This window comes from Trachemys scripta, chromosome 6 (genome assembly GCF_013100865.1).
Source record: "Trachemys scripta elegans isolate TJP31775 chromosome 6, CAS_Tse_1.0, whole genome shotgun sequence".
In the NCBI taxonomy this organism is placed as follows: Eukaryota; Metazoa; Chordata; order Testudines; family Emydidae; genus Trachemys; species Trachemys scripta.
This window is the reverse complement of record NC_048303.1, coordinates 98,365,227-98,393,005: the sequence shown is the minus strand read 5'-3', so window position 1 is coordinate 98,393,005 and position 27,779 is coordinate 98,365,227. Positions and strand designations below refer to the sequence as shown.

General features: G+C 40.7%; 2 protein-coding genes across 2 annotated transcripts in view; both read left to right on the top strand.

Annotated features, from left to right (window-relative positions):
* LOC117879349 overlaps positions 1-1,649 on the top strand; it is a 101,499-nt gene extending 99,850 nt beyond the window's left edge. The window contains exon 15 of the mRNA XM_034774470.1: positions 964-1,649. Coding sequence (XP_034630361.1) covers positions 964-1,081 — 118 coding nt within the window. The 3' untranslated portion in view covers positions 1,082-1,649. The remainder of the gene's footprint in view (positions 1-963) is intronic.
* Positions 1,650-6,796: 5,147 nt separating this feature from the next.
* RASEF (RAS and EF-hand domain containing) overlaps positions 6,797-27,779 on the top strand; it is a 55,611-nt gene continuing 34,628 nt past the window's right edge. The window contains exons 1-2 of the mRNA XM_034774807.1: positions 6,797-7,235; positions 25,505-25,651. Coding sequence (XP_034630698.1) covers positions 6,904-7,235; positions 25,505-25,651 — 479 coding nt within the window. The 5' untranslated portion in view covers positions 6,797-6,903. The remainder of the gene's footprint in view (positions 7,236-25,504; positions 25,652-27,779) is intronic.

The window sequence follows — 27,779 nt, the reverse complement described above, 5'->3', positions numbered from 1 at the left end:
TACTTAGGCACTTTTGAAAATTTTACTCTTTTCGTTGGTTAAAGGAGCACTGTGATATATATGATACCCACTATTGTATGTTAATACACAAAACATTTGCTTTTTTCATATTCATAGATTATAAAGCCAGATGGGACTGCTGTGATCATCAGTCAGACCTCATGTATAACACAGGCCATAGGATATCCTGGAACTAATTCCTGTGGGAACTAGAGCATGTCTTTTAGAAAACATCCAATCTTGATTTTTTTGCCAATAATAACTCCTTACATTATTAAAAATGAAAATAATTACATCTAATTTACTTTGATCATTATAGGTCCCACTCTGCCCTCAGTTACCTAGGGAGATGCACTTGTGTAACTAAAGGCAGAATTGGGGCCTTGATGTTTACTTTTTGCATTTTATATAGCTTGGAAGATAAACCCAGACTGGTCAATTTCTTTTTCTGATTCTCATATACTGCAAATTGTGTTTGCTTAAGTTTCTAATAGTGCATGGGAGAAGGAGAATTATTCTGTTTAAAACGTTGTTTAAACTATAAAAATATTACTGAATAAATATATTAAAATAAAATTCTGAAAATTTTATTGAGAGCCTTTTAATATCAGGGCTTGCAATCCTGCCCTCCCACCCACTTTTTACATTAACAAAATGTCATGTAAATGTTGGGAATAAACTACTTGACAGCATCCCCTTAATATATCTTTCTCCAGTCACCTCCTGACATTGGAATATTTTTGGTAGAGTGGCATGAGGAAGACTACACGGGCCTCCCTAGTTAGGACCATGAACTTTTATTGGTTATTCCAGAGGCTCACAAACTACCTGATTGATCAGATAGTCAAGGGGCTTTAAAAGGGATCAGCACAGTATCAGGGACTCATTCTGCTTTTTCTGTCAGGGACTCTTTTACCATCTGTGTTTAATTCTGTTCCTAATGATCTGCTTTCTCTCTTTCAGGTTGAAGTTGCTTCATCTCTATGGCTGCCGCATCACTCCTGATCTGGAGTCCATTAAAGAAATCAATAAAACCGTGCAAGTGTATCACGACCTCTGTTTCCCACCTGCTAACATTTAGTTGAATGAGGAACTCTGCCTATTGCTACGGACCGTGGCTTGTAAATATGACAGTGCATCAGCAAAGAGATGCTATATCAGTCAGTCTTGTACATATTTTTAATTGTAATCTCAGCACGGGATTGGGAATCATGAATTCCTGAACTGTAATCCTGACACTGACTCCGTTTCTAGTTTTGCCCAAGTCACTTACCTTCCTCGCAGCGGTGTTGTGAAGATAATGGATGTGATACATTTTTAAGATGAGAAATACAATTCACATGCTAAATATTACTAAATGTATTATCCTTGCTATTTGATTGGAAAGAATAAAAACGTGGGTCAAAATCAGCAATGATGTCAATGGTGGTCAGCAGGTGTAAGCTCCGGTGTAAGAAAATGTTTGCAGTTGGCAAAGGAGTGTAACTTGCAGTGGCTGTGCACACTGAATGATATACACCACTTGGTATTCTGTGGGGAACAACTTTCAAATCTTGTGTAAGCAGCTGCAAATCCCATTGAAGTCACTAGAAAAAAGAAGGGAAAGGGAAGAAGGCCACCAGAATGAGGACAACAGCATAGGCTGAAGACCTCCCTCCAAAACTACTGTATACCACAAATCACACACCTCCATCTTAACTCTGCATTCCTAAGGATGCCAATCTTTCATCATCTCCTTTACCAAACACATCTCTCCCAGCACACCAAACTTCCGTACTAATAGTAGTGAGAGGGGGTAGTGTGGTAAAGAGATATGTATGTCAAAGAGAACTGTGAGGAGGGGCAGAGTTAAGGTTGTGGTATTTTTTCTGTGTGCCTATGCATGAGGGAGTATAGGGTATGTACTGCTGCTCAACTTTTAACTTCTTTGTTTTTCTGGAATTGTGATGGCTATGTTATGTGTGCACAACATTTAGTTGTTTCACAACAAGATTTTTTGTGCATGTGTTACTGTTTCCAATTTGGTTGGTACTTTGCAAACAAATGGCACAGCTCTGGCCCAAAGAGCTTAAACTGTCAGAAGACAAAACAAACACGGAACATGGCCATATAGTGACTGGTCACATGCTGATAATACAAAGTTTTAATGGCAGAATATATATTTATACACACAAAACTACATTAAAAGAACATTATTAAGATTGCAAAGCTAAGTACTCAAAAGTTAGGAAATGCCAGAATTAAGGTTGCCTGTGCAATTAATAATTATCACATTTCCTGGCTGCTCTGGGCCATCCTGGGTCCAGCACCTGAAAGGAGATCAGGGAGATTATCTCTCCTGTGCTATAAATGACCCTGCTGCTGTGGCCAGGCAGTGGGGAGGAGAAAGCTGCCTGATTCGAAGGTAGAGAGCACAAAAGTTGGATCAGTGGTGTGGGGGAAAGGAACAAGGGGCCTGGAACAGAGCTGGCAGTGAGGTGGAGAGGGAAACTGGGACTGGATGCTGGGATAGTGGGGGAGGCTAAGACTTCAATCTGGGAGACTGGAACTGGCTAGGCAAAGAGACTGGGTCTGGGAGCTGGGGGAAGACTGGGACTGGCAACCTTAATGCATGCCACTGAGAAGAGAATTTAGCCCCAGGAACTCTGTTTAAATAAGTCTCTTCTCCTCTTTCCCATTCCTGTTAGGCAATGTAATATGACACCAGATAATATCACAACTATTGCCAAAATTAGTGGGATCCTCATTTCTTCTTATAATGTAAATGATTAACTTATTTCATACGTAGTGGCAAAACGCACAATTTAACACTTCAGAGTGATACTGTTTTATACTGTGTCCAACATAGCACCAGTAAAACTGATTTTATGTCATGTACACTTCAGGTTCTATTCAAACAGAATATTTTAGGTTGTGATATTATGATAGGTACTCTGTATTCACACACAGGCTCACACAGCATGATTTCATACCCTGCTACTGTCTTATTCAACCATAAATTGTCTGGTGCTGAAACTGGTTTTGAAGTGTGGTTGGAGTTATCTTTTGTAGTCGGGTGAAAGTAAGCCGGTATGAGCTGCTACGGCGTACCGGTAAAAAGTGGCCGCCGGTACTGGTCTGTATGCAGCTGATGTTAAAGCGCTGCCACAGCAACGGACCCTGCTTTAATGTCGTTGCCCCTTTTGCTCCCCGCCCGGCCTCTGACAGAGGCAAAAGGAGCAGCTGCCTTGGGGCCGGTGATTTAAAGGGCCCAGGGCTCCTGCTGCTGCTGACGCTACCGCAGCAGCGACCAGAGCCCCTGGTGGTGCAGGCCAGCGAGGCCTACAGCCCTGCCCCTTCTGCCTGAGGCCCTGCCTCCTCTGGGGGTCAGAGCCAGCCCCCATACTGCTAAGTGTTGAATGTTACTTTCACTTGTTTGTAGTGAGACAAAAAGGGACTGAAAATTATATCTCTGCTATTTCTAAGATGGTTGTAACCTTGGTATCTACCTATTGAATTGATATGACTGCTTCTTTCTGTCTCCTGGGTAAAAACTACAATTAGAGAGCCATAGAAGTGATATTTTGTTTTTGAATATTAAATTAGGCTAGAGCTGGACTCAAGCAGCACATCCTTCTAACAATAGGTGCATAATTTCAGAACAAAGCTTTGTTTTGCCATTTCCTGCTGGGAATCCTGCCCTCAACACCCACTGTTAGGGCTCATAAAATGAATCATCTTTTGTTTTGTTGTATCTGTGTCAGTTTGTCTGAATGGCATGTTTGAACCCTCTGATTAGAAACATGGGTGCCAAGCAGGATAGGTTGAAATTGGCTGATTGTATAATACTGTAGGTACCATCTGTTTTGGAGGATATACCTCTTCCATGACAGTGTTAAATGACAGCATATATCATCTTGTTGCTTGAGCTTAATCGGCCAAATTAAAACTTCTGTAGCCGTGGAGGAAAGAAAGGCCCAAAAGACCATATTCTGCCCTCCAGTAATAACCACTGACTACAGAGTGGGTTGCATTCATATAAGTAAAGGCAGAATTTGGAGAAAATGGCTCTTACAAATATTGCTTTTATAGGGCCTGCTCCAAAGCCTCCTGAAGTCAGTAGAAAGACTTCTATTGACTTCACAGGGCTTTGGATCAGACACACTGCGGAGCGAGGTGGGAATGTCTTGTATTGCTCTTTATTACTTGTATCATCTTAGATGTTCAGGGGGCTTTACAAAACAAAGGAAGTTGGAAGCCCTAGCCTAAAAGGTTTAAAACCTAAGGAAGAAGAGAACAGGAAAAGGCAACATATGGAAGGGTTGAGAAGAACAAGGTGTAAAATCAGGACTAATAAAGGACCCAAGTAATGTCCAGCTATACTCTATGTGATGGCATATCCATGGTTAGACCATGCCTCCAGAGACATGCAACCAAGAAAGAGTGAATCTGACCATGCCTGAGATACAAGATTACCAAGAAGTATAATCTAGTGAACAGCATGTGGCAACAAAGGCAAACAAGATAGGGTGTACATGTTTATTATGATTTTGAAATATCACTGCCTGGTGAGGCAAACTCAGGGCCGGCTCTGGCTTTTTTGCCGCCCTAGGCAAAAAAGCCACCCGCCGCCCCCCCCTTACACCCCCCCGCAGCGCGGCCGGAGCGCCGGGAGCAGGGCGGAAAGCCGGGCCGGGGCTCTCCGCTCTCCCCAGCGGCCAGAGTGCTGGGGGGAGGGCGGAGAGCCCCCAGCAGCCAGAGCGCCGGGGGGAGGGCGGAGAGCCCGGCCGGAGCTCTCTGCTCTTCCCGGCGGCCAGAGCGCCAGTGGGAGGGCGGCGAGCCCGCTGCGGCTCCGCTCTCCCCGGTAGCCGGGGGGAGGGTGGCGAGCCCGCTGCGGCTCCGCTCTCCCTGATAGCCGGAGCGCCGCGGGGAGGGCGGCGAGCCCAGTCGCGGCCCCGCTCTCGGTCCAGAGCACATGCTTGGTGGGCTGGTGCCTGGAGCCGGCCCTGGGCAAACTCAACCCACAAATAAAAGTACTTCAGCTCAATGGGTTGTGAACATCAAAAGCCAATGCCTAGAAACTCCTGTTATCAAAGGGCTGGCACGCATAAGCAAGATACATTTATTTCATTTTGATGAGGGAACAACTGAAGTCTGCCTTAAAGGTCTCCTCTGTTAGTACCAGTGCTCTTTCTTTATATGGTCTGTTTATTCATTGGGCCACCTTTCATATAAGAGCATGGAGGAAGCAGGATTTCTTTTTTTCTAGTTAGGAAGATTTTGCTGGAGTACAAAGGGTTACATTTTAGGCCATATCTACACTATGTGGACTACAGCAGCATAGCTATCCTGGCTTGACCCTGTGTAGACACAGAGAGAAAAAAACACAACTTGTTCCTCCAACCCACTTCTGAGGTCATGTCAGCTGCTTCTGGAGAGACTGAAGTTGGTATTGTGAATCCTTTATAAAACATAATCCTACAATAAATCAGTCAACCTAAATAGTGTTTTGGATCACTCTAGAGTGGCTTCCTAAATGAGATTTATGGTAGATCACAAATTCTGACAGACCCCATAGTTACAGATAATTCCAAGAACATAGCACTTCCTGTGCTGCAGAGTGAACGTTTTAGTTAAGAAGTGTAGCAACACCACCTCCCTAAGGTATGGCAACTAGGTTGACAGAAGCATTCATCTGTTGACCTAACTGCATCTACACCAGGGGTTAGGATTTTTCACACCACTGCGCACCATGTCGATCCAAGTTTTAAGTGTAGACCGGGCCTTAGCCTCAGTGAAGTTAATGGAGTTTATGCTTCAGTGAGATTGGCCAGTTCTGGTCTACATTAAACAAGATGATTGAAAAACAAAACAAAAAACATTTGGTTCCTGGATCTGTTAGTCTCTTCAGAAGTCAGGCTGTGGAACAACAATATTTTATATTACAACAGGGTCCCCATAAACTTTCACTGATGTCATTTTCTGTTGATTTGATATTTTAATAGGATCCTCTTACATTCGTATCATTTGCCATTGTATCTGGATCACAATACACTGGACTAGGACATTCTTAATTAACATATTATAAAGGCAACTATTTATTAATACAGGAAGCACTTTTAATAAGAAACAGACTCCCATTGACTTCAATGGGCTTTGGACCAGTCCTTAATGCCCTTTTTCCTTCAAATACAGAGTCTTAAAAACGGATGGGGAAATTTCAGTTACCTGGAAAGTTTCTGCTGGAACAGAGAAGAGGACTGTGGTAAGGGGACTAATCAGAGAATGAATAACCAACTTCTAAATGGTGTCATCTTACTAACAGCCTAAAGAGAATCCCAGATTCAATTGAACCACTGGACATAAAATAGGCAATTCCTGTGGCCTGAACACTTAGCAAGGAACCATTTCTAACAGACCGTTTAATGTTTTCTCCAAAGCAAATATAATGCAAACATATGCAAAAAGGGTCCACTCTTAAAAGCTTCCTAGATAGCTTCCATAACTAACTGAGTAACTTTACCCCACTCTTTGCATTACTTCCTGCGGGGATTTCCTCCAGCAAATAGAAGGGAGCGCCGCAGTTACGCAGATAACCGCATCATTTGTCTAAGGCGAACCTGGCAAGTTTGTCAGGGTGAGCGCTGCTGACAGCGATGCCCACGGGCAGCCAAACGCTACACCTTGCATAACAGTACGTTCCTGGGCTCCGCCCGCCGACTTCCAGGGCTCCTGCCTCGCTCGAGAGGTGCGCGGGCTCCTCCGCCCAGTGAGCGGCGAGGCGCGTCTCGGGCCGGAGGGAGGGGCCGGGGGCAGGGAAAGTTGTGCGGCCGGTCGGCTCGCTGAGCTCAGCGCCGGACAGGAGCGGAGCCCGCAGCCCGGCCCGGAGTGGGCGGCAGGAAGGCGCTTTCCGGGCCGCTGGCGATGGCGCTCGAGGAGGGGGACGAGCTGGCCCGGCTCCGCTCCCTCTTCGTGGCCTGCGACGTGCGGGGCTCCGGGCGCATCGAGCGGGCGGAGTTCGGCTCGCTGTGCGCCGAGCTGCGGGTGCGGCCGGCCGAGGCCGAGGCGATCTTCCGGCGGCTCGACACGGACCGCGACGGGGCCATCACCTTCCAGGAGTTCGCCCGGGGCTTCCGCGGGGCCGGCCAGCGGCCGCTGGAGCAGGACGAGGAGGAGGCATGGGGCGCGGTGGGGCCGAACCAGCCCTGGCGGGATTTCGAGCTGCGGCTCGGGAGCGAGGCCAAATACATCCCCAGGTAAGAGCCGCGCTGGCGGCGGGGCTGTTTCCCCCGGCGGCCGCAGGTACCTGCAGGGAGAGCGGCACGGGTGTGTGGCAGCAGTTAACCCACCCCTGTCTCAGCGCCTACCCGCCCCACACGGCACCAGCACGGGGAGCGGAGACACCGCCTGCTTTAGGGGGACCCTCCGTGCGCACAAGGTAGCCTTAGCGCTTAGCTGTGCCAGGCGCTGCACAAAGTGATGGCCCTTGGCTCAAGGACTGCACGACAAGAGACAGGGAGTGGGCTCACAAGGGAACAGTAGGGCTCAGGATGAAAAGCCGCAGTCACAGTACAGCTGGTAACTTCTGGCCTGGAAAGCACAGCAGTGCCTGTTGGAGAGTATGGTCCCAGCTGCAATCTCAGGGTAATAATAGTTTGTGTGAAATAGGGGAAAGTCGCTTTTCATTTCATTCCCTCTCAATCTGCTTCTCTTTCCCCCACCCCCTTTTATACAAGTTTTATATGAGAATTAGTTCTTTGGGTTTTCCATGCTGGTGAAACCATCCCAAAGTCCATCCTGGTTAGCCAGAGTAGGCACCTGTGCATGTTGTGATCTCAAGAGACATCACCTAATTGATGGGTCCCTGAGAATTAATGGAAGCGTAGCTTAAAGAGGATGTAGGTTTAATGCTTGTGGGAAAGGGTGAGGAGTTCTGCATTTGGTGGGGCAGGACATGATCTTATACAAACACTTCTGTACGTAAGGTAAAATTCCTCTGTGGGGTAGAGGACTGCAAGGACTTCTAACCACTTAGGCTATCCAGAGGGCACGGCTCCTGCTGGGACTCAGAGGGAGATGAGCCTCCCATGGGCCATACAGAGGGAGGGATCCCAGTTGGCTACAAAGAGGCTGTGCATAGTATGTTCTGGACAGAGGCCAGTTACATAGGTGCATTGACTCAAAACCTATGTGTGGAAGAGGTTTGGAATACCAGCACCCCCTTTTCCAATCTATGGGCTTGATCCAAAGCTCATTGAAGTCAATAGCAGCTTTAGATCAGGCCCTGTATTCTGGAGTTGCAGATGCTTATGGACTGCATTTCATCTCTCCACTCCTGCATTGTTCGAGTTGTGAATATCCTCTCCCTCAGCTGCTGAGTACCCACACATCATTTGAACAAAAGACAAATGATTCAGTACCAAACAAAGCAACAGATGAAAAAGAAAATCACATTAATGGGACAGTGCCCACTTGAAATCTTGACATTTATGAGTTAAAAGTAGGTTCAGGTGCTACTTTGCCCCTGGGTCTCCCTGCCAGTTTTTGTGGTCCTTACTATCACATTTTTGAGTTTTTAAAATGCTTTCCCTCTCCTCTGCTACTGTGAAAGACTCAAACAGAGAAAGGACTGACTGTGCAAGTGAAACGGACTATATGCAAAATATTGTGAAATGCACAATTTAAACAAATGAGGGAGAAAATTCCCCTCTAATCTCTTTCAGGTATAGTAATCTGATGTTATCTGTCATTCGAGTAGAAGATAAAAAAAATCTCTCTTCTGTCTGAAAGTTTAAATTGACTGACTCCTTGAATAAGCAAGGAGGCTGTAATTAACTCATTCTGCACCATACTTCCTGTGCTGTGATCTCAACTCAGACTTCACTACATCACAAGAATTCTCCCACTTCTCTCTTTATGCTCTGAGCCTTCTGCGAGGGCCCCGATTCTGCTTCCACTGAAGTCAGTGAGAATATGTTCAGTCCCATAAGGCTGGCCACAGCCTGCTTCGCAATGAAAACTGTTAAAAATTACTTCCATAATTATAAAGTTGTTTCCGTTTTGAAGGATTCAAAATGGATCCATTGTCTATTTTTTTATTTTTTTTATTATTTTTAGCAGAAATTTTAATTAAAATTGGTACATTCTATAAAATCAGAAATTTTTGACGTTGACAGTTTTGGGTTTTTGTTGTTGTTGTTGTTTTTTGAAGAGTTGTTAAAAGACCATTTTTTGGCTAAATACTTTTTATGCAAAAAATTTTGACCAGCCATCCTCAGAGTAAAGCTTCATGTTAGACAGGAAAGGTATCAACCTGGCTTGCTTGTTAAGGTCACGGTCCTGCAAACGCATATGCACAGGCTTAACTTTACTCACAAGCAATCTAATTTAAATCAGACAAATTTTATGTAAAAAGCTAAGCACTGTATAAGCAGTATAATCCTAGACCAGGGCTGTAGTTGGAAATGTTGAGAAAGAAACAAGGAAGAGATTTTGCAGAAGAATAAATAGGCAAAACCTCTGGTGCAAGTGAACCTATTCAAAATAGTTGAAAATGTCAGCATGTTTCCAGACCATCAGGTTTTTCATTGTTAAAAGTTTAGTCCAGATCATGCTTTAATCTATTTTCTTGAAACAATTGTAAATGGCTCAGGACTTAATATTAAAGAAATTAAAAAAAATCAAGTCAGACATGATGAATCTCAACTCACTGGGTTATAATTTTAAATCAAGATGCCCAACTATTTAACTTGATTTAAAGGTCTGTATATTAATAAAATAGAATAATCTGTAGTGTTTTGATAAACATCTAAATGTTATTCCTTAATTAAAGTTTAACTGCTACTATTTAAGGCTCTGATTCTGCAAAAACCTATGCAAGTGCTTTGAAATATTTGAAATATGTGACTCGTCCAATGTAATTCAGTGGGATTACTAGTGTATAAAATTAAATATGTATGGAAGTCTTTGTAGGAATGAGGCCAAAAAGTGTTTTTTTAAATCTATACTATCTCCCCCCCCCCCCCCCAAAAAAAAAAACATTCAAGAGATGTAGTACTAATATTTTGGATAATTAAGAGTAAAAGCTGTTTTTTACCTGCCAAAACCTTTGTTCAAAGTCTTTGTCTTGTAGCTACACTTTCAGAAGTGTTTATTTAGGCTTCAGTGTTGCATGCTAGTGTGCCTTGATGGACCCTTGTGCTCATGCAGAGACCCTGACTTCAGTAGGGCTCTGTGCATTCACAAGGGTCCATCCATGTGGCTCATCTTGTAGGCTTGGAGCCTAATTTTGTGTGTGTCAGTTTTGGGCATCCTGTTTAAGAAAACTTATGCATATTGTGGACAAAGAGGAGAACGACATCACTGCTAGCTCAGTGGAATTTTTCATAAGCAACGGACAATATTGCTGCAGAAGATGAATGGGCTGATTGCCAGAAAGCAAATCAGTAATTTATTAATTTTCATTTGGACACTGGTGCACAAGCCACTGAGTTGTCAGAAACAGTGGTGATAGCACTAAAAGAAAAGCCGGGGGGTGGGGGGGAGTGAAGGTAAATGCTAAAACAGTAGTGAGTTTATCCCACTAAAGGAGAATATTAACTAGATATATGGGTAAATAACAAACTGGAAAGATAAAATTTGTAGTAGTGCCAGGGAAAAGAACATCTGCCATTGGGTTAAAAGTGTCAAACTCTTAGTCTCATCAAGAGGTGCACTCTTTGGTGGGGCAGAGAATCAAAACAAATGATGAGAGTTTGAGGACATCTTCCAGGGGATAGGGAGGCTTTCAAATGAGTACAGAGTATAGCTGAAAGAGCCTAATTGCCCACTATTCACACACCTAGGAAAGTTCTCTTTGGCCTAAAGCAGAGAGGCACAGGCTTATTGCTCTGGTAATCAGAATGAGAAGAACCAAAAGAGTGGGTACACTTGTTAATCACTGAAGGGAAAAAAAAGATGGATTCCTTCACTTATTTATAGACCTAAAAAATGATATAAATATGTAAAAAGAGAATATTTTCCACTACCTGTCAGGGGAGAAATTTTGAGGGATATGGCTGATGCCAGATATTTTTCTATGTGTGCTGAAAGAAAACATTGTGCACATCTGTGCACATTCAAAACACCTTTGGGAGACACTGTTTCCACAGACTGCCATTTGGATTGTGTTTTGTTCCTGAGGTGTTTCACTGAATAATATAACAAATGTTTCATGATATTAGCGGATACTAAGATTTAGAAAGGTAAAGTTCTGATCTGGAGAAAAACAGTAGAAGAATATGACTAGAGGCTCTGGGCAGCTCAAGAAAGAGCAAGTGCGGCTGGGCTGAAGTTAAATAAACAAAAATTCTTTGTAACAGAAATAACATACCTAGAAGAGCAGCTAACACAGCAACGTGTCCTGGTTGAGGTCATCACCTGCTCGTCTCAACAGACGAGAGGGGTACAAAGATTCCTTGAAATGGTGGTCTACGTAGGGAAACTTGTGCCAAATCTAGCTGCTTAAACCAGCAACCTGAGAGCACTGTTATGCAAAGATGTCCAGTGTACATAGGCTGCCAGTCTTAATAAAGGGTTTGAAAAACTGAAGAAGATAATTAAAGAGGCCCTAGTCTGGAGGTACTATCACAGTAAGTGTAAAACTGAGATGTCCATAGATCCCTCCAAGGAGGGTATTGGCAGCAGTATGGTCAAAACTGGAGATGAGTGGTTTATGCGCCACGGGCGCTAACAAAAAACTGAGTATCAGTGTCCTCCGATAAAGGAGGAGGCTATGGCCAGTCCATCAGTGTAAAAAGATTCATATTTTTATTTATGGGAGACCAATGTTAGCTGAAATGACCATAAACCATTTATTACCATTGCCATAAAGTGCTTGGTAAATATTCCCCAAAAATATAAAGGTTATTTTTTCAGTTGCAAATCGAATAGAAACCTGGGAGTGATTTGGTAGTTGCAGACATGCTTTCTAGAATATTTGTCTAGGGGAGCAAATTCCAGAGCTAGATTTTGTGCATGTCAGTTTGGTAAAATAACCTTTCTGGTCTCAGACAAAATGTGGACTGTGATTGCCAGAGCAACAGATCAGGATGAGAAGCTGCAGAAAGTGAATAAGGCTATTTCTATAGGGTAGTCAGAAGAGCATGTTCCCAGCTTCTATGACCAATTAAGAGGGAAGCTCTCAGTCCTAGATGGCATTTTCTTTGAAGATATCAGGATGAAGACCCCTAAATTGTTAAAAAGGATAAAAGATGCTCATGTGGGGATCGAAAACTCTAAGAGGAGAGCTAGAAACATTTTATATTGGCCTCAGCAGAACAGCGACATTAAGGAAGCTGCCATGGCTTGTTTCATGTGCTAGAAGTACTAGCTAAGTCAAGCAAAAGAGCCCATTTTGGTGACACAGGAAAGATTTTCTGCTTGGAGCACAGTAGGCATAGATTTGTTTACGATGATGGGGGGGGGGGGAACTATGCATTTGTTATAGACTGTTATTCTCACATCCCTGAGATAGTTTTACTAGAAGATACTACAACTAAACAGGTAATCGTGCATATCAAATCTGTTTTTGCTAGCCATGGTATACCTGATGTGGGTATACCCACATGTGGTTACATCTGACACTGGGCTGCAGTTCAGTGGATATGAGTTTAAGAAGTTTGCAGTGAAGTTTGGGTTTAGGAATGTAACCTCTAGTCCCCATTACCCCAATCCAATGGATTGGTTGAAAATGATGTTAAAATAAGGAAGTGTCTGTTGAAAAATGCTGCAGTCATTGGTGGTGGTCTGTAATTTAACAATACCTAAGTACAGATCTTTACCTTTACATTATAGAATGTACCAATGAAACATAGTTTATTACCTGTAGGTATTTTATTTAATAGAAAACAGAGAACTAGAATGCCTGTAATGAAAAAGGTGATCTCAGAGGAACTGGAGATTTGCAGAAATATAAAGAGACAGATAAAGCTATACAAAAAACTCAATGTGTTTTGGGGTTCTGGGAGCTATCCCTACTTCATGAATACGGCACAGTGAATGTCTCTGATGGAAATGAATGGTTGCAAACAGCAATGTTTTAGGAGGGTGTCACTCCAAATGGACATATATTGAGGAGGAAACAGACATTTTCCCCAGCTTTGAGAAAGGAAAGGGATGAGGGGCACTATGTTTGCTGTCTTGCCTGAGAAGGTCTCAGTTTGGTAACAGCCACAACCGATCCAGACAACTGAGCCCCAGGATATAATACTGCCAGAAAAAATAGACTCACTGCCTCCTGACAACAGTAGTACTTATGTTCAAGGGAAACCTGCAAGTCCAAGTGACAGTTGAAGACCCCTCAGAGATTGATACAACACTGTTAGTAAATTTAATTAGGTTGGTTATAAGTGTTTGGAATTGTGTGTTATGTAAACATTTAAATTATGGTATTCTTAAGTTTTGGCTGGCAGAGGAAGGAAGATTGATATTGGTAACTGTACCTTTAGGTGGTTTAACTTCCCAGACAGGTAGTCCGAGGGGAGGGAACTGCAGAAGCCCACAGTATGTAATGCAGAGGCAGCTGGGAACTGGCATCGCTCAATAAAAAGGATCTATTTGATGCACTTTGGGCCTACCATGATTACTGATGTAGGAGTCATTCAGTAGGAGATCAAAAAATATGACTTGTGCTCCATGGTGCTTTGTGAAAGCATTCATCTTCTTTCACTAACAAACCTATCCCAGTGTCTTGGTTACTGTGTTTGCAGCAGCAATTTGAATGCTGTCCCATTGTTTGTCTAAGAGGGTAGTAGGAGGGAATGGGAATAGCTTTATTTGGTATAAGTGATGTGGTCTGATTATGAGAGTTGGAATTCTCAGACATCAAATTACCAACTGAAAGACATTCAAAATGAAATGGTGGTGATTTAAGTGCATGTGTACTCACATCAAATGAATAATTCTGTACTGTTTCTTCATGCAAACCAGTCCTCTTCCTTTTTAGGTTTCTAAATAACTTTGAACCTCTCTAATGTATAATCCTTGGCTTCATTTGTTAGGCATGTATCAATTCAAGTTCAGGGCATCCTTTGTTTTATTTTATTTTTCCTTTCTGTTTACAGTCTTCAAGCACTGGAGGCCGAGCTATGCTACAGTTAAATTTCTCCATGCTGGTCCCAGATCTGGCAAATGTTTTAGCATGTTTATCTTTGCTCCTCTGGGTAGTCCCATTGAAATCAATAGGATTACTTATATGAGCAAAGTTATGCAGATACTTAAGTGTTTGAAGAATATGGGCCTTGGACAAAAAAATGTAAAGCTTGAGATGACTTTATATTATTGTATTGTTTTACATTTAACTGTTTATAAATCCACATTTCCTAAACTTTTCCTAAAGGAAAAGTTAAACAGGATGGCTGAAATGCTTCTGAATTCAAAACTGGAAAAAAATCTTAAAATGGCAAACTTCTCACCATATTAATTACAGAACTGTTTTTAAGGTATGCAGTTTACTAGTATCTGAAATTTTACATAATAGTTTGTATCTGTTCTCAAAATGACATTTTGTGTCCCAGCACATGTATTTTTCTTTATTTCTCTGATATAGTATTTCCCTGGGATATATTTGTACTGAGAACCACAAGTAAAATAATTTAAAACAAGCAAACAAACAAACCCTGGCCAGCTCAGATGTGTGGTTAGTTAAAATATGAACCATCAATAGAGACGCTAACTTGACTATGCCCAGATTCTGACCTCAGTTATAAAGGTAAGCTGGAATAATTCAGCATTTGGTCCTTCAAGGTGTTGAGTACTTGGTAGTGGGCCCCAATCCAGAAAAGCATTTGAGCATGTGCTTATTAAGTGCCTTGCTGGATTGCTCATAAAAATGGAGGAGTAAGCCTTAGAAGATCAGAGTAACAGGACAGAAATTAGACCAGTTTCCCTGTAAGATAGAAAGGACAACCTTTCTCTACTTCCTTGTATTGCCATTGGGAGTTGCACTTGCATCAAAGGGGACAATTGACCTTTATTCTACAAACAAGAAATGATAGAAAATTTCACCATATGATACAAATAGAATAAAACTATTAAAAAATCTGAATCTTGGATTAGAAATTTCTCTTGTGCTTCAATAATAATGAATGTCTGGGTCTTAGGTAGTGCTTTTCATCTATAGATTGCAGAGTACTTTACAAAGGAGATCAGTATCATTATCTCCATTTTACAGATGAGGAAACTTAGGCACAGAAAGGGACATGACTTGCCCAAGGACACCCAGCAAAGTAATGGCAGAGCCAGGGATTGAGCCCAGTTCTCCTGTCCCAGTCCAGCGTCCTATCCACTAGGCCATGCTGCTTAGCTATTAACATTTAAATTATACTAAGGTTTATAATGCATCAGTATGGCTAAGGTCTTTCATTTTCAGTTTTTATTTTGTTTAAAATGTTCCAGGAATTTTTCAGTGTTCATTATAAAAAATTAATAAAATGGTAAAAATAGTGCAAAAATTAACTCAATAGTTTTCTGGGTAAATATCAGGGTTAATATTGTGGGAATGGGAGGACAGAAAAAAGCAACAAACAGAGAAAAGTAAGAGTATTGAAACTAAAAGCAGTTTAATTCTGTGGCTTATTTAATGAACTGTACATTAACAGTATGTACACATATGTTTGTGTATCTTCCACTACATTGCCTCACTTTAACAGACAGGTAGACTAATTTATTATTAACATAAGCATAAAATCATAGAATATCAGGGTTGGAAGGGACCTCAGGAGATCATCTAGTCCAACCCCCTGCTCAAAGCAGGACCAATCCCCAGACAGATTTTTGTCCCAGATCCCTAAATGGCCCCCTCAAAGGATTGAACTCATAACCCTAGGTTTAGAAGGCCAATGCTCAAAACACTGAGCCATCCCTCCCCCCTCAGGAACAGTCAACATGAATTCACCAAGGGCAAGTCATGCCTGGCCAACCTGATTGCCTTCTATGATGAGATAACTGGCTCTGTGGATATGGGTAAAGCAGTGGACATGATATATCTTGACAGTATCAAAAACTCTGCTGAAGTCTCCCACAGTATTCTTGGCAGCAAGTTAAAAAGTATGGATTGGATTAATGGACTATAAGGTGGATAGAAAGATGGCTAGATTGTTGGGCTCAATGGGTAGTGATCAATGGCTCGATGTCTAGTTGGCAGCTGGTATCAAGCATAGTGCCCCAGGGGTTGGTCCTGGGGCTGGTTTTGTTCAACATCTTTATTAATGATCTGGATGATGGGATTAATTGCATCCTCAGCAAGTTCACAGAGGACACTGAACTGGGGGGGAGAGGGGGAGGTAGACAAATTGGAGAATTGAGCCAAAAGAAATCTGATGAAGTTCAACAAGGACCAGTGCAGAGTCCTGTACTTAGGATGGAAGAATCCCATGAACCGCAACATGTCTACCTAATGTAATTTTATTGGATTTTCTTAACATAATCAGTATTTTCATGTACATGAGTGGTCCAAAATTCCGGTGACAATCAGTAAAAAACCGAATAATAGCTTTTGTAAAACCCAGGAATTTTTCCGTAAAAAGTAGTAAGAACTTATAACAAAGGGCCTTAACTATGGCATATTCACTTTCTTTAATCAAAACTAGTGTTTTTAATAGAGTTCCAGTCATGTTGTCTTTATGTACGGTTAATGCAAAAGATACCAAAATCAATCAATTTTTCAGAAAGCCATAATGCAGGAGCAAAAGTATTATATAGGTTTTTAAAATAATTTTCTAGAGTTGAATACTGACTTTAGTAGAGACAATACACAATTCCTGTGGTATCAGAAATTCCAGCTAGTTAACATTATCTGTGTACTTACTTCTGACTTTCTAATATTGCCTTATGGGTTTTGTCTTGATCAGAATAAAAGGTGTGTTGTTAGAAGGTTAGCTAGCATACTCTTACTAGCACATTCTAACACTTTAGCATAGACAAGCCCATGTAGACTATTAACACATGCCAGCTGGCCAAGATGAAGCCTACTTAGAAAATCTGTCTAATGATACACCTTTAAATCTTAGTCATGACAAACCGTATCACACCAGCTAAAGGAGAAATCCTTGCTGAACCACCAGTTTAAAATGATAAGTTATGTTGTTAACTGCTGCCTTATCAAACTGTTGATAAGGTGTAAGGAAAGTGTCTGGTATCTCCAATATTATATAGGAGTTCAGCAGGGCTGATCACATGTAAAATTACATGTGTAAGTAATTTCAAGATTGGGGTTTAAGACCTGCTTCAAACAGCTTAAGGTTAATTATCATGTGGTATTAATATTTTCCAGATTGTATCATATTTTGCGGTGTTCTCAGGATGATTATGGGTCAGATTCAGTGCCCACAAATCAAAGAGATTTCAATAAGCAAGGCTCAGGAATTACTTCAGTAAACATAACACTAAAAGGCACAAAATAAGCCTTAATTGTTTTCAGTATTAATGATCCATCTCCCAATCAAATCGGCATTCAGTATAGTAGTAGATGTTAGATATACAGTATCTGTGGGCAGGTATTCTGTTTCTACATACTGTATAGTGCATCTTTTGAAACTAGCTTAATTTTTTAGACAACTGTTATGGGATGCGTCTTGCCTGTCTGCAGTTTGATTTATTGATTGTCCAATTAATTTAATTTAGCTTGCTGTCAGGATGCCTTCAAAGCATGTGTCATAGTTGCCTCTATTATCTTTTGAAATTAGATGGGAGAAGTAAATTTATCTTTTTTTCCTCCAAAGAAAGATTATCTTTCCACAAATTTCCGGGGGGTGAGTTTAGTCAGTTTCCTACCTAAGGCATTCACTGTAAGCGGAAGTGTTGTTTGCCAGTTAGCCTTTATACTCAGTGAGCAATTTGTGCTAGTAGCACAAAAAGTGGAAAGTGTTTCCAGACTAGTAACCTAGTATAATGCAACACATCTGATTTTTAACTGAATCTTTTTTTGTTGTTGCTTTCTTTTCATTCAGACATAACCATTCTTCCTTTATATTAAATCAAATGCAATGAGTAATTAAGCACAAAAAGACAGTGATTTCATTTTATATGTAGTGAGCTACCTATTGGAGCATATTTGCATGAGCCTTAGAAGTTCTCCTTTATTAAGAACTGAGGCACACATCAGATTATACAACTAAAAGCTATTTGACTTTATCTGAGTATTCAGTTACCCTCACACGTATTGAAATTTCAATTGCCAACATTAAAAGACAACAGCAGGGTATTTTTAAAGGTATAAAAAGGAAAGCAGCTTTTTCCTCCCTGAAATTAGAATAAGAAATGATCCAACGCCCACTGACACCTCAAGAGAAAACTCGTGCTTGCAAATCATGTAACCATCAAATGTGCCAGCAGTTATTGATGTCTGCAAATGGTGGACTATGGATAGTGACTTCTTTTGGATTTTGTCTCCTTTTATGCCCCAGACAGGAATTTCAGGCCCCAGCAAGAAGTTGGTGGGGTGAGGGGAGGAGAGGAATAGGGGTAGGGAAGAGAGAACTTTTCAGGGCCAGCTCCTGAATCCCACTACCTGGAGAAATTTGATTTCTTTCCCCACCCATCTTACAGGACACTGAGCTTCAGTCTGAAATATACCCAAGTAAATATAAACTAAAAATGATGTGAGGAAGTGTATGCAGGGCTGGCACAACCCATTAGGCGACCTAGGCAGTCGCCTAGGGGCTGCGATTTGGGGGGGCAGTGACCGCGGCGGTATTTCCGCAGCAGGACCTTCCGCTGCCTAGGGCGGCGGAAAACCTGGCGGCGCTCCTGAATGTATGCTACATACCTAGAAAGGTCATTAAATGTAAGGTTATAAATATTCTCTCTCTGAAAATCCCACCATTTTTCCATGCTTTTCACTACAAAGCTCCACTTCTGTTATCTATTCCTTTCTTTGTGCCTTACTTCATTTTACTTCCTATGTTTACCTGATTGTAGGCTCCCATCTCTTCAGGACAAGAATTTAATTTTATTTCATTTCTATAAAGTTGGAGCTATGTGAATGTTAATTTTGTTCATAATAGCTCTTCTATGGAACTATGCAAGTAACTGATTTTCCATAAAATATCAGTAGAACTTTAAAATTTAATAAACTCAGCATAACATTGGCGTGGACAAAGCTACCAAATCTGCAAAATAATGTACAAAATAATCATGACTGAAAAATGTGCATCAGTGTCTACTGCATAAAAAGCTGCATTTCAGGATGATAACACTCAAGAAACGAGCGATGGGTAAAAGAGGGCAAAACCTTCCACAGTGCACTCATTCAAAGCACTTGAGACAAATAAACAGGTACTGTCTAGACCTTCCAATTTGTTCCCAGAGCTTCAATCACTAGCGCTATTATGAGACAATTGTGTTCCTGAAAAACATTCTGGTCCTGATTCTGACTGCACTAATACCAATGTAAATCAGGAATAACTCCACTGAATTAAATTGTTACACAGATGTAAAACTGAAAGATAAAGTTAGGAGGCATGAGATCAGAATCAGGCCTGTAGCATATTAATATGAAAACGAGTACTCCAAGCATCCTAACAGGCTTCAGAATTCCAGTGTCCATAAGGATTAAAAGTTTCTAGGCCCTTTTTTTTTTACAGGTTTTGCAAATGCACTTGACAATTGTGCATAAACACAATTTAAACTTGTTTGTGGCTGAACTGGGTTCCAAGATACCTTGATTTGTCAGTGTGCATGGAGGCATGCCACAGAGTCATGTTTTAAAAAAAAAAAAAAAAAAAAAAAAAGAGCTCTACCTTAGGTCATCTCTTCCTGGCCTCGCTCTAATGCACTTTAGCTCCATTCATGGTGGCTAGCCAAGCTACGGTAGAGCCTGCTTTCCCTACAACTGCATAAAATGGAGATGGGTTTGAGCTGATACGGATCTGAAATTTGGAGTGTTTGGATCTGGAGTTTTCAGGCCAATCTCTGTCTTAAACACTGTTGTAAATACCTGTCCAGGCATGACCTTAAGATGAAGCAAGGTATATTCAGGGAAGGTACACATCAATACTCAGAATGCTTTTCTGTTCTACATTTATTGCAAAGCTCTACTTTGGGAACATACCTTTTGGGAATAGCTGGCAGATTCCACAACAGGGATTCAGGCCCTATTAACAATGAATAGCAATAAATTTTTCACATTAGTTTTTAAAACATCTATCCCATGCAATAATATTTATGTACATCTCTGGGTGTACACATTTTTAAGAGTTAAAAGCTTGGCACTTGGAAGTGAAGGAGGCCAAAAAAACCATTGAACAGTCTTAAAGAATTCAAACTGGGTTAATTTTTAAATTGAAAGTTCTGAATTTTCTAACATTGAAATACAAACTTTTTAGTCTCCCTCTGTATCCCATCAAAACAATCTGAGTTTCAAATATCGGATATTCACAATGCACTGCTCAGGAATAAGCTGCAGACCACAACTTATTTTCATAATTTATTCAGCAAACAATTCTGAATAACTAGTACATTTTTGAAAAGTAATCTCTCCATAAAGAGTTGGAAAAAATGGACAGCATGAATCAGTTAAATAATTCAGTACAATGACTCTGTCCTGCTGTAATTATGCCAGTAAAGTGTCCCAAACTATGTTGAAAAATATGCAAATAAGCAATTTAGAAAAAATTATTTTCATAACCATCAAACACTCACTGCACAAAGCCACATCCTTCTAAAATTCTGTGAATTTATAAAGTATTACAGTGAGCTTGCAAGTTAATGTTACAAAATTCAGATACTTGAGGTGATTAAGTCAATGGCACTACTGATAATTTGTGAAAATGTATTCCATCTTGCTCAAGATGCCAGTGGTCAAATGGAATTCTAGCAAATTTGTTACAAATCTTTAATTTCTTCTGTGTTTTTCTGTTGCTTCTGTGGGCTGTTGAGTCATGTTTTTAATTAAGATTTTATGCAAAGCTGTCACTGATGTGCTCAGGTAAGTGCCATCAACATCCCCTAGCTGTCAGTTTCAGTTTTAAAAAATAAAACTCCCAGTGGCTATTGCAGCTTCTGTTGGGTGTTGCACTACTGTGGTTGTGTGGGCTTTGTTTTACCTCTTAGACCTAACTGGCTCTGCATAAAAATATGCCACTAGGGTGTTCTGAATCTAGCTCTGACTGCTGTAATTGGGCCAGTGAGGAACAATGAACATAAAGAGGTTTTGGGATCACATAGCTAGCCTAAAGTACTATAACAGCTACTTATGTTTCTGACATCAACATCTTAATACAAAGCTTACCCACATCTGTGCGCAGTCAGACACAGTGGTAGTGAAGCATTGCTTTCAGCCTTCGTTCTTTGTGTTTGTTCATTTGTTTAATCTTTGATGTCAGAAAATAGAACGCTGAGAGAGGAGTGGCAGTGACACTCTTGGAACAGGAACAAAAATGTAAAATTGTAAAAATACAGAACAAAGCTTCACCACTGGCGCAAGGAGTTTGTTGTAGGGAGAGACCAGTGTACTTGATTAATTTTCAGTTTGTCAGCATGAGTTATTGTAGCTGCATATGCTGTACTGTAAGCAAGAACCTATTGGTCAGTGCACTAAAGATGCTTTAGTAGTAGTATTTTACATGAGTACAGTGCTTTCTGTCCCAAAGGATCTTTCCAACCACAAAGCACACTTTAGATTTACACATATAGCTCCACTAGGATGGTGGGAATCAGTCAAGCAGTACTGTACAACACTGGAGTGAGGAGGGCCAGAGCATTGTTTTGCCAAGGACTTTTTTTTTTTTTCCTTCGAAGAACACCACACAACCCCCCTACTCTTGTGAAAGGGTTGATGATACGATCTCTTCTGTCCAAACAGAGCTGACAGAACCTGTATGTGCAATACAGATGTGCGAGCATACAGATGTATGTGCAATACCTCAAAAAAAAACTCCACAAACATTTTCTCAAATAAAAAAGTGGACTAAATTTTCGCTATGTTTGTGTTTGCTTTCTGTGAATACTATAACAGAGTTTTATGGGCAGGAACGTTCATGGAAGCAGCAAATTTAGAACAGATATAAAATATTTGCGAAATGCAAATTTTGAACTCAGATGTATGTGCACACCAAAATCCTGATTCTAAAAAGTTGTGCTCATCCATCTGAGGGGGCAGAAACATGCTGTGATCTATGTACAGGGCCGGCACCAACTCAGCAAGCAGGTGCTTGGGGTGGCCAACGGAGGGGGGCGGCACGTCTGGCTGTTTGGTGGCAATTCGGCAGCAGGTCCCTCTCGGAGCAAAGGACCTGCTGCTGAATTGCCGCCAAAGAATGAAGCGGCAGTGGTAGAGCTGCTGCCGAAGTGCTGCAGATCACTATCGCGGCTTTTTTTTTTTTTGCTGCTTGGGGCGGCAAAAACCCTGAAGCCGGCCCTGTCTATGTATCCTGTCAAAACTAACCAGTGCAATTAGTTTTGAATATCAAATGCTCTCAATAAACTGATCACAAATCATCTATGGACCAAGAATTTTTCATTTTTTGGGGGGTGAATAATACCTACTAATGAATAAGAGCAGCCATACTGAGTCAGACCAACAAGGGTTCATCTAGCCCAGTATCCTGTCTTCCATCAGTGGCCAATGCCAGGTGCCCCAGAGGGAATGAACAGAATATGTCATTATCAAGTAATCCATCCGCTGTCACCCATTCCCATGTGTCTTATTGATATGTGTCATCTTGACAATTAACAAAAAGAAAAACTCATTGAATAATGTCGTCGCTACAAATTTTTTGCTCAGCTTTAGATTTTACGTTCACATCCCAAAGACCCAAGAGTGCTGATCCAAATAATGTTGAATGTATCTACCTTAGAGGGATGAAGGATTCATTTGACTATGGTGGATTTTGATATACAAAGAACACATTTTCTTTTATTTAGGGACCAATCCTGACTTAAATAAGTAGTCCTTACTCATCTGAGTAGTATTGTCGAGTTAAAAGTGACCACTAATAATACTACAATAATTAATTAATACCTACTTTGTAAATGTTGGCAAGATCCGGCCCTCAATTTGTTTTTGCCGGGCAAAATCTAAACCATTCTAAACTCTTCTTGTTTTGCCTAAGGAATACTACACGATATGAACCATAGCATCTCAACTTTGTCTTGCCCTTGTAATACTGAGAACAAAGTAATAAGAGGATGGAATTTCAGCCTTTTGAATTTCTTTGTTTTCCCTCATTTAAAAATTAATTAAGCATGGTGATAGTTTGTATTAAATGTCAGAGGTGTTTTAACTTTTATATTAGTGTCAAATGAAAATGCCCTTATCTGTATTTTAAATGTGGGTTATTGACCAAACTGTGTAAATATGCGTTAAGGGAGTTTTTTAATTACTGGTTATTCATGCATAGTCATGACTGGATAAACCTGGTTAGTACCATGATCATTATGAATCATGATATTACTTTAAAAATATGTTATGAAACATGCAACTTTTCATATATGGCAGAGAATCTTCAAAGATTAATACAAGTGTTGAAATTTTAACTTACAGAAATACCTAATATACCTAAAGCACTAGCCTGTATAAAAGAAATGATTTCTGAGAATGCTAGTTTAGGTGTACAAAAATGCCATGAGCATCAGTAAATCTGCATTTTGTTGTGCTCTTGGTACATTGCCATATATTCAACTTGTACATCCAAGTTTCAGCCTATAGATTTTTACAGTCTCCTGGAAGTTCTGCAGTTGTTTAAAATGGTATGTGAGCTATAGCAGCAGTTATGGTACAGTTGTAATAGAATAATGCATACTGCTGGTGGGAAATCATATGGAGACACTGTGAGAAGGTATGTTGATAACCTACACCATGGATTTACAGTATGAGGTGCTTAAAGTAGATAAAGTACTAGCTACAGAGAACATGAATCCTCATTCTATAAAAAAGTGTCCAAGGAGATGCAAACCTTTTAAGTTATATTTTAAATAATGCTGCATTTGTAAGAGATTCTTCATGACTGGATAACTGCAAGTATAATTTCATTATTGGAAAAGGGTCAAGTGTATAATCTTGGGGAAAATCTTAGAAACTTTTCATTTAAAAATTTCAAACTTTTCTGTAAAAAGGAAGAGAGAAAATTTACACATGGTATATTAGATATGGTGCTGGAGTAGGACTCAGAAAACTTTGGTTTCATTCTATTTTCTGCCACTGACCCACTGGATGACGTTGGGCAAAACACATCACCTTCCCATACCTCAGTTTCCCTTCCCATTTTCTCTGTCTATTTAGGTTGTAAACTCTTCAGGGCAGGATCCATCTCTGTGTGTACAGTGCCTCACATAATCTGGCTCTGATCTTCGTTGGGGCCTCTAGGTCCTACCATAATAATATTTCCAGTACGGTAATCAGATTTATAATCCAAGTAACAGAAGTATCTAGCATGTAATAAAATACATTACACAACTATAGTTCCTGATGATAAGGTAAGAGAGTTCAATGAGTTCATTATATTCTTCAGTAGTAACCTCTGTAATATTGTCCTCTTTTCTTAAGCTGTTTTGTGTTTTGTTGCTATTTTGCCAAGAGCAAACACAAAAATTGTTTGATTAGGCAGTCAGGAATATTTGTATTATAATTTATGAAGGGAGTCTGCATTAAAAAAATGAGTATGTTGTTCTGCACAATGGCAGAGTTTTTATAAGTGGTGTTTTTTCTTGTAAAAATTTTCAGCTACTGGACACACACACACACACACACACACACACACACTTTTTTGCTTTCCTTAAACATCCACTCTTTTTCACATGAGAATGGCATATAGGAATGGCATCTTAGAAAGATTACCTTTTTATTTTTTGTCAAATAGAGCAGACAAAGTTCCAAGAATAACATGATTGGAATTAAAATAATTTGTTTTATACCAGTGATTTTTTTTTTTTTACTCCGTGTTCCTTGACAATTTACTTCCTGGTTAAATAAAAAATGTTGGTCACTATCTATAAAGCTGTAAATGGTCTGGGCCCCAGATATCTCAGAATTCACCTTATGCATCACTATGACAAATGAAATTACTGATTCTGATTTACTAATGTGTTCTTCATTGAGTCATCTCTGTCTTCTTTTCTCCAAGAAAATATACCCAACTCCTTAACCTTCCATTATAACTTAGGTGCTTGAGGTGGTGTCTCTTTTACCTTATGCAGCAGCCTCCAACAGGGATAATCTCCTTATGTAGTATGATTAGCAGTAGTGCACTCAGTGGGCCTGATTTACCACTCTGATACTCCAGTTTTACCCTGCACTGTACACAACTAACATAAGTAATATGAAATGATTTAAGTAATACTTCGAAAAGGTTTTTCTGGGAGAAGTATAGTGCAGTAAAGACACTGGAAGGGGCAGATGCTGTGCGGAATGTTTCAAATCTGTATTTGCCTTGTTAAATTTTAAAATCTGAGACACAGGTTGTTTTCATTTTGAATAATTTTTGGAAGCCTAATGTAGTGTTTTTGTGTAAGGAAATATGCTTCATTGTTTTTGTTTGTTTATTTCCAGGCAAGAGCAGGCCAGTGTTCTGTATGCGAACATCAGCTTAGTGGAACCAAGATTAATTCAGCCTTATGAAAATGTTATTAAGAACTTCCTCCAAGAGATCAAACTTCAAAGTATAGAGATGGAAAGCTTGGCCATATCTGTAAAAAGGTACAGGGGATAGTTCTGAATGTCAAACGTGTGCAGTTATGCAGTTGTGAACTTCACCACTTATGCCTGTAGCACAGTGTGTTGGTTAAAGTTACCTGGTATTAATGGCAAAACATGTTGAACAGAATATTTTCATTTTTAGGATATTAAACTGACAAGTTGAAAGAATCGCAGGGTTTGGGGGTTTTTTTATACAAACCAGATAATTTGCAAATTGCAAATGATTCTGTATGTAATTACTTACACTTTGGATAAATTCTGGGACCAGTCTTGGATCCAAAGGCAGGCTAAGCTTCCAGATTTTAATAACTAAAAAAAATTTGGTGTTTCTTTTTTTGGTTGTAACTGTAACTTTGAATATACATGCTTTTACAAATATTATTTTTTGCATCTCCAGCTTCAAAGAGAGTATTTAGGTAGTATGTTTGGGTACTGTACAGGCAGTCCTCGACTTTGACATTCGACTTAGGACGAACAATACTTACGTTTCTGAATTGACACACTGATTTGACTTACGACAATTGGTTTCGACTTTACGACACTCGGTCCCTCAATGGAGCGGATTGCGGTTCAGAGTTATCATGTTTTGACTTACGATACACTTTTCAGGAACCAATTGTGTTGTAAGTCCGAGGACTGCCCGTATCTTAATGTTTGTAACTATATCGTATTGGCATATTTTTATACTACATATTAAAATTCCTGTCTGTCAGGGAAGCTAAAAATGATTCTGTTCTAAAAAGTGACTGTGCAAATGTTATCATGATGTTCCCAGTTCATTGGGTCTCAGTGAATCCAGACTAAATTTGCTCAGTTTACAAGTCAGAAACTTTTAATTTCCAGTCCTGCAAACTCAGCCTTAGCTTTGAGAGTCAAGCTGATTTCTTTCCTTCTTGTACATCGTCTCCAGTAATATCATAGAAACGTAGGACCGGAAGTGACCTTGAGAGGTCATCTAGTCCACTCCCCTGCACTTACAGGCGTTTCTCTAACCTGCTCTTAAAAATCTCCAGTGATGGGGATTCTAAAACCTCCCTGGACAATTTATTCCAGTCAGAGCCGTCTCTTGGTAGGGCGAATCAGGGTGACCGCTCTGGGCCCCACACTTTGGGGGGCCCTGCAGGCCAGTGCTATTGGCTGGCGCTGTCAGTCCCGGAAGACATAGGCATGGGAACTAGTAGTGGCTGCTGCAGCAACCCCGGCTGCTGCTCCCACCCCATGCCTGGGGTCCTCCCCCCACACCCGGGGTCCCGGCTGCCCAGCTGCCGAGGCAGAGCGGGGCCCCCAAGCCTATGGGGGCTGCTTTGTTCTGGGCCCCGCATCCCCTAGGGATGGCCCGATTCCAATGCTTATGTAACATCGACAGACCCCGGTCATCAGCAGGCAGGATCGAACCTGGGACATCTGAAGTTTAGTGCATGAGCCTCTACTGCATGAGCTAAAAGCCACATGGCTGTTAGCTAAGGCTCTAGCAAATTCATTAATCTCTAAGTGGTCTTGGTGCCACTACATGGGATAGAACACCACACCCAGGAGGTGTGTGGGTTACAATTATCCACCCTCACAGGAATTTTTCCTAATGTCCAACTTAAACCATCCTTGCTGCAATTTAAGCCCCTTGCTTCTTGTCCTAGCCTCAAAGGTTAAGGAGAACAATTTTTCTCCCTCTTCCTTGTAACAATCTTTTATGTACTTGGAAAACTGTGATCATGTTCCTTCTCAGTTGTCTCTTCTCCAGATTAAAACAAACCCAGTTTTTTCAATCTTCCCTCATACGTTATGTTTTCTAGACCTTTAATCATTTTTGTTGCTCTTCTCTGGACTTGCTCCAGTAAAGGCTCCAATAAAGGTGCTACGTCAAGTTTACATAACAGTCCAAATGTATGTATGAATGGTCATCATCTTCAAATGACTTCCTTGGCTAGGTAATCTCAGATTGTCAGTGGGATGGCACACCAGTACATGAAGGCAGAATTTTGTCCTGCCACTGAACCTTAAACTTTAAATTAAATTTATGTATTTTGGACAATGTGTGAGAAGGAACAGAATAAAACATATCAGTACTGGAATAATAATAGTAGTAGTTAAACAAGTAAAAATATAGCTTTTCCAGTAAAGTAAGTCAGTG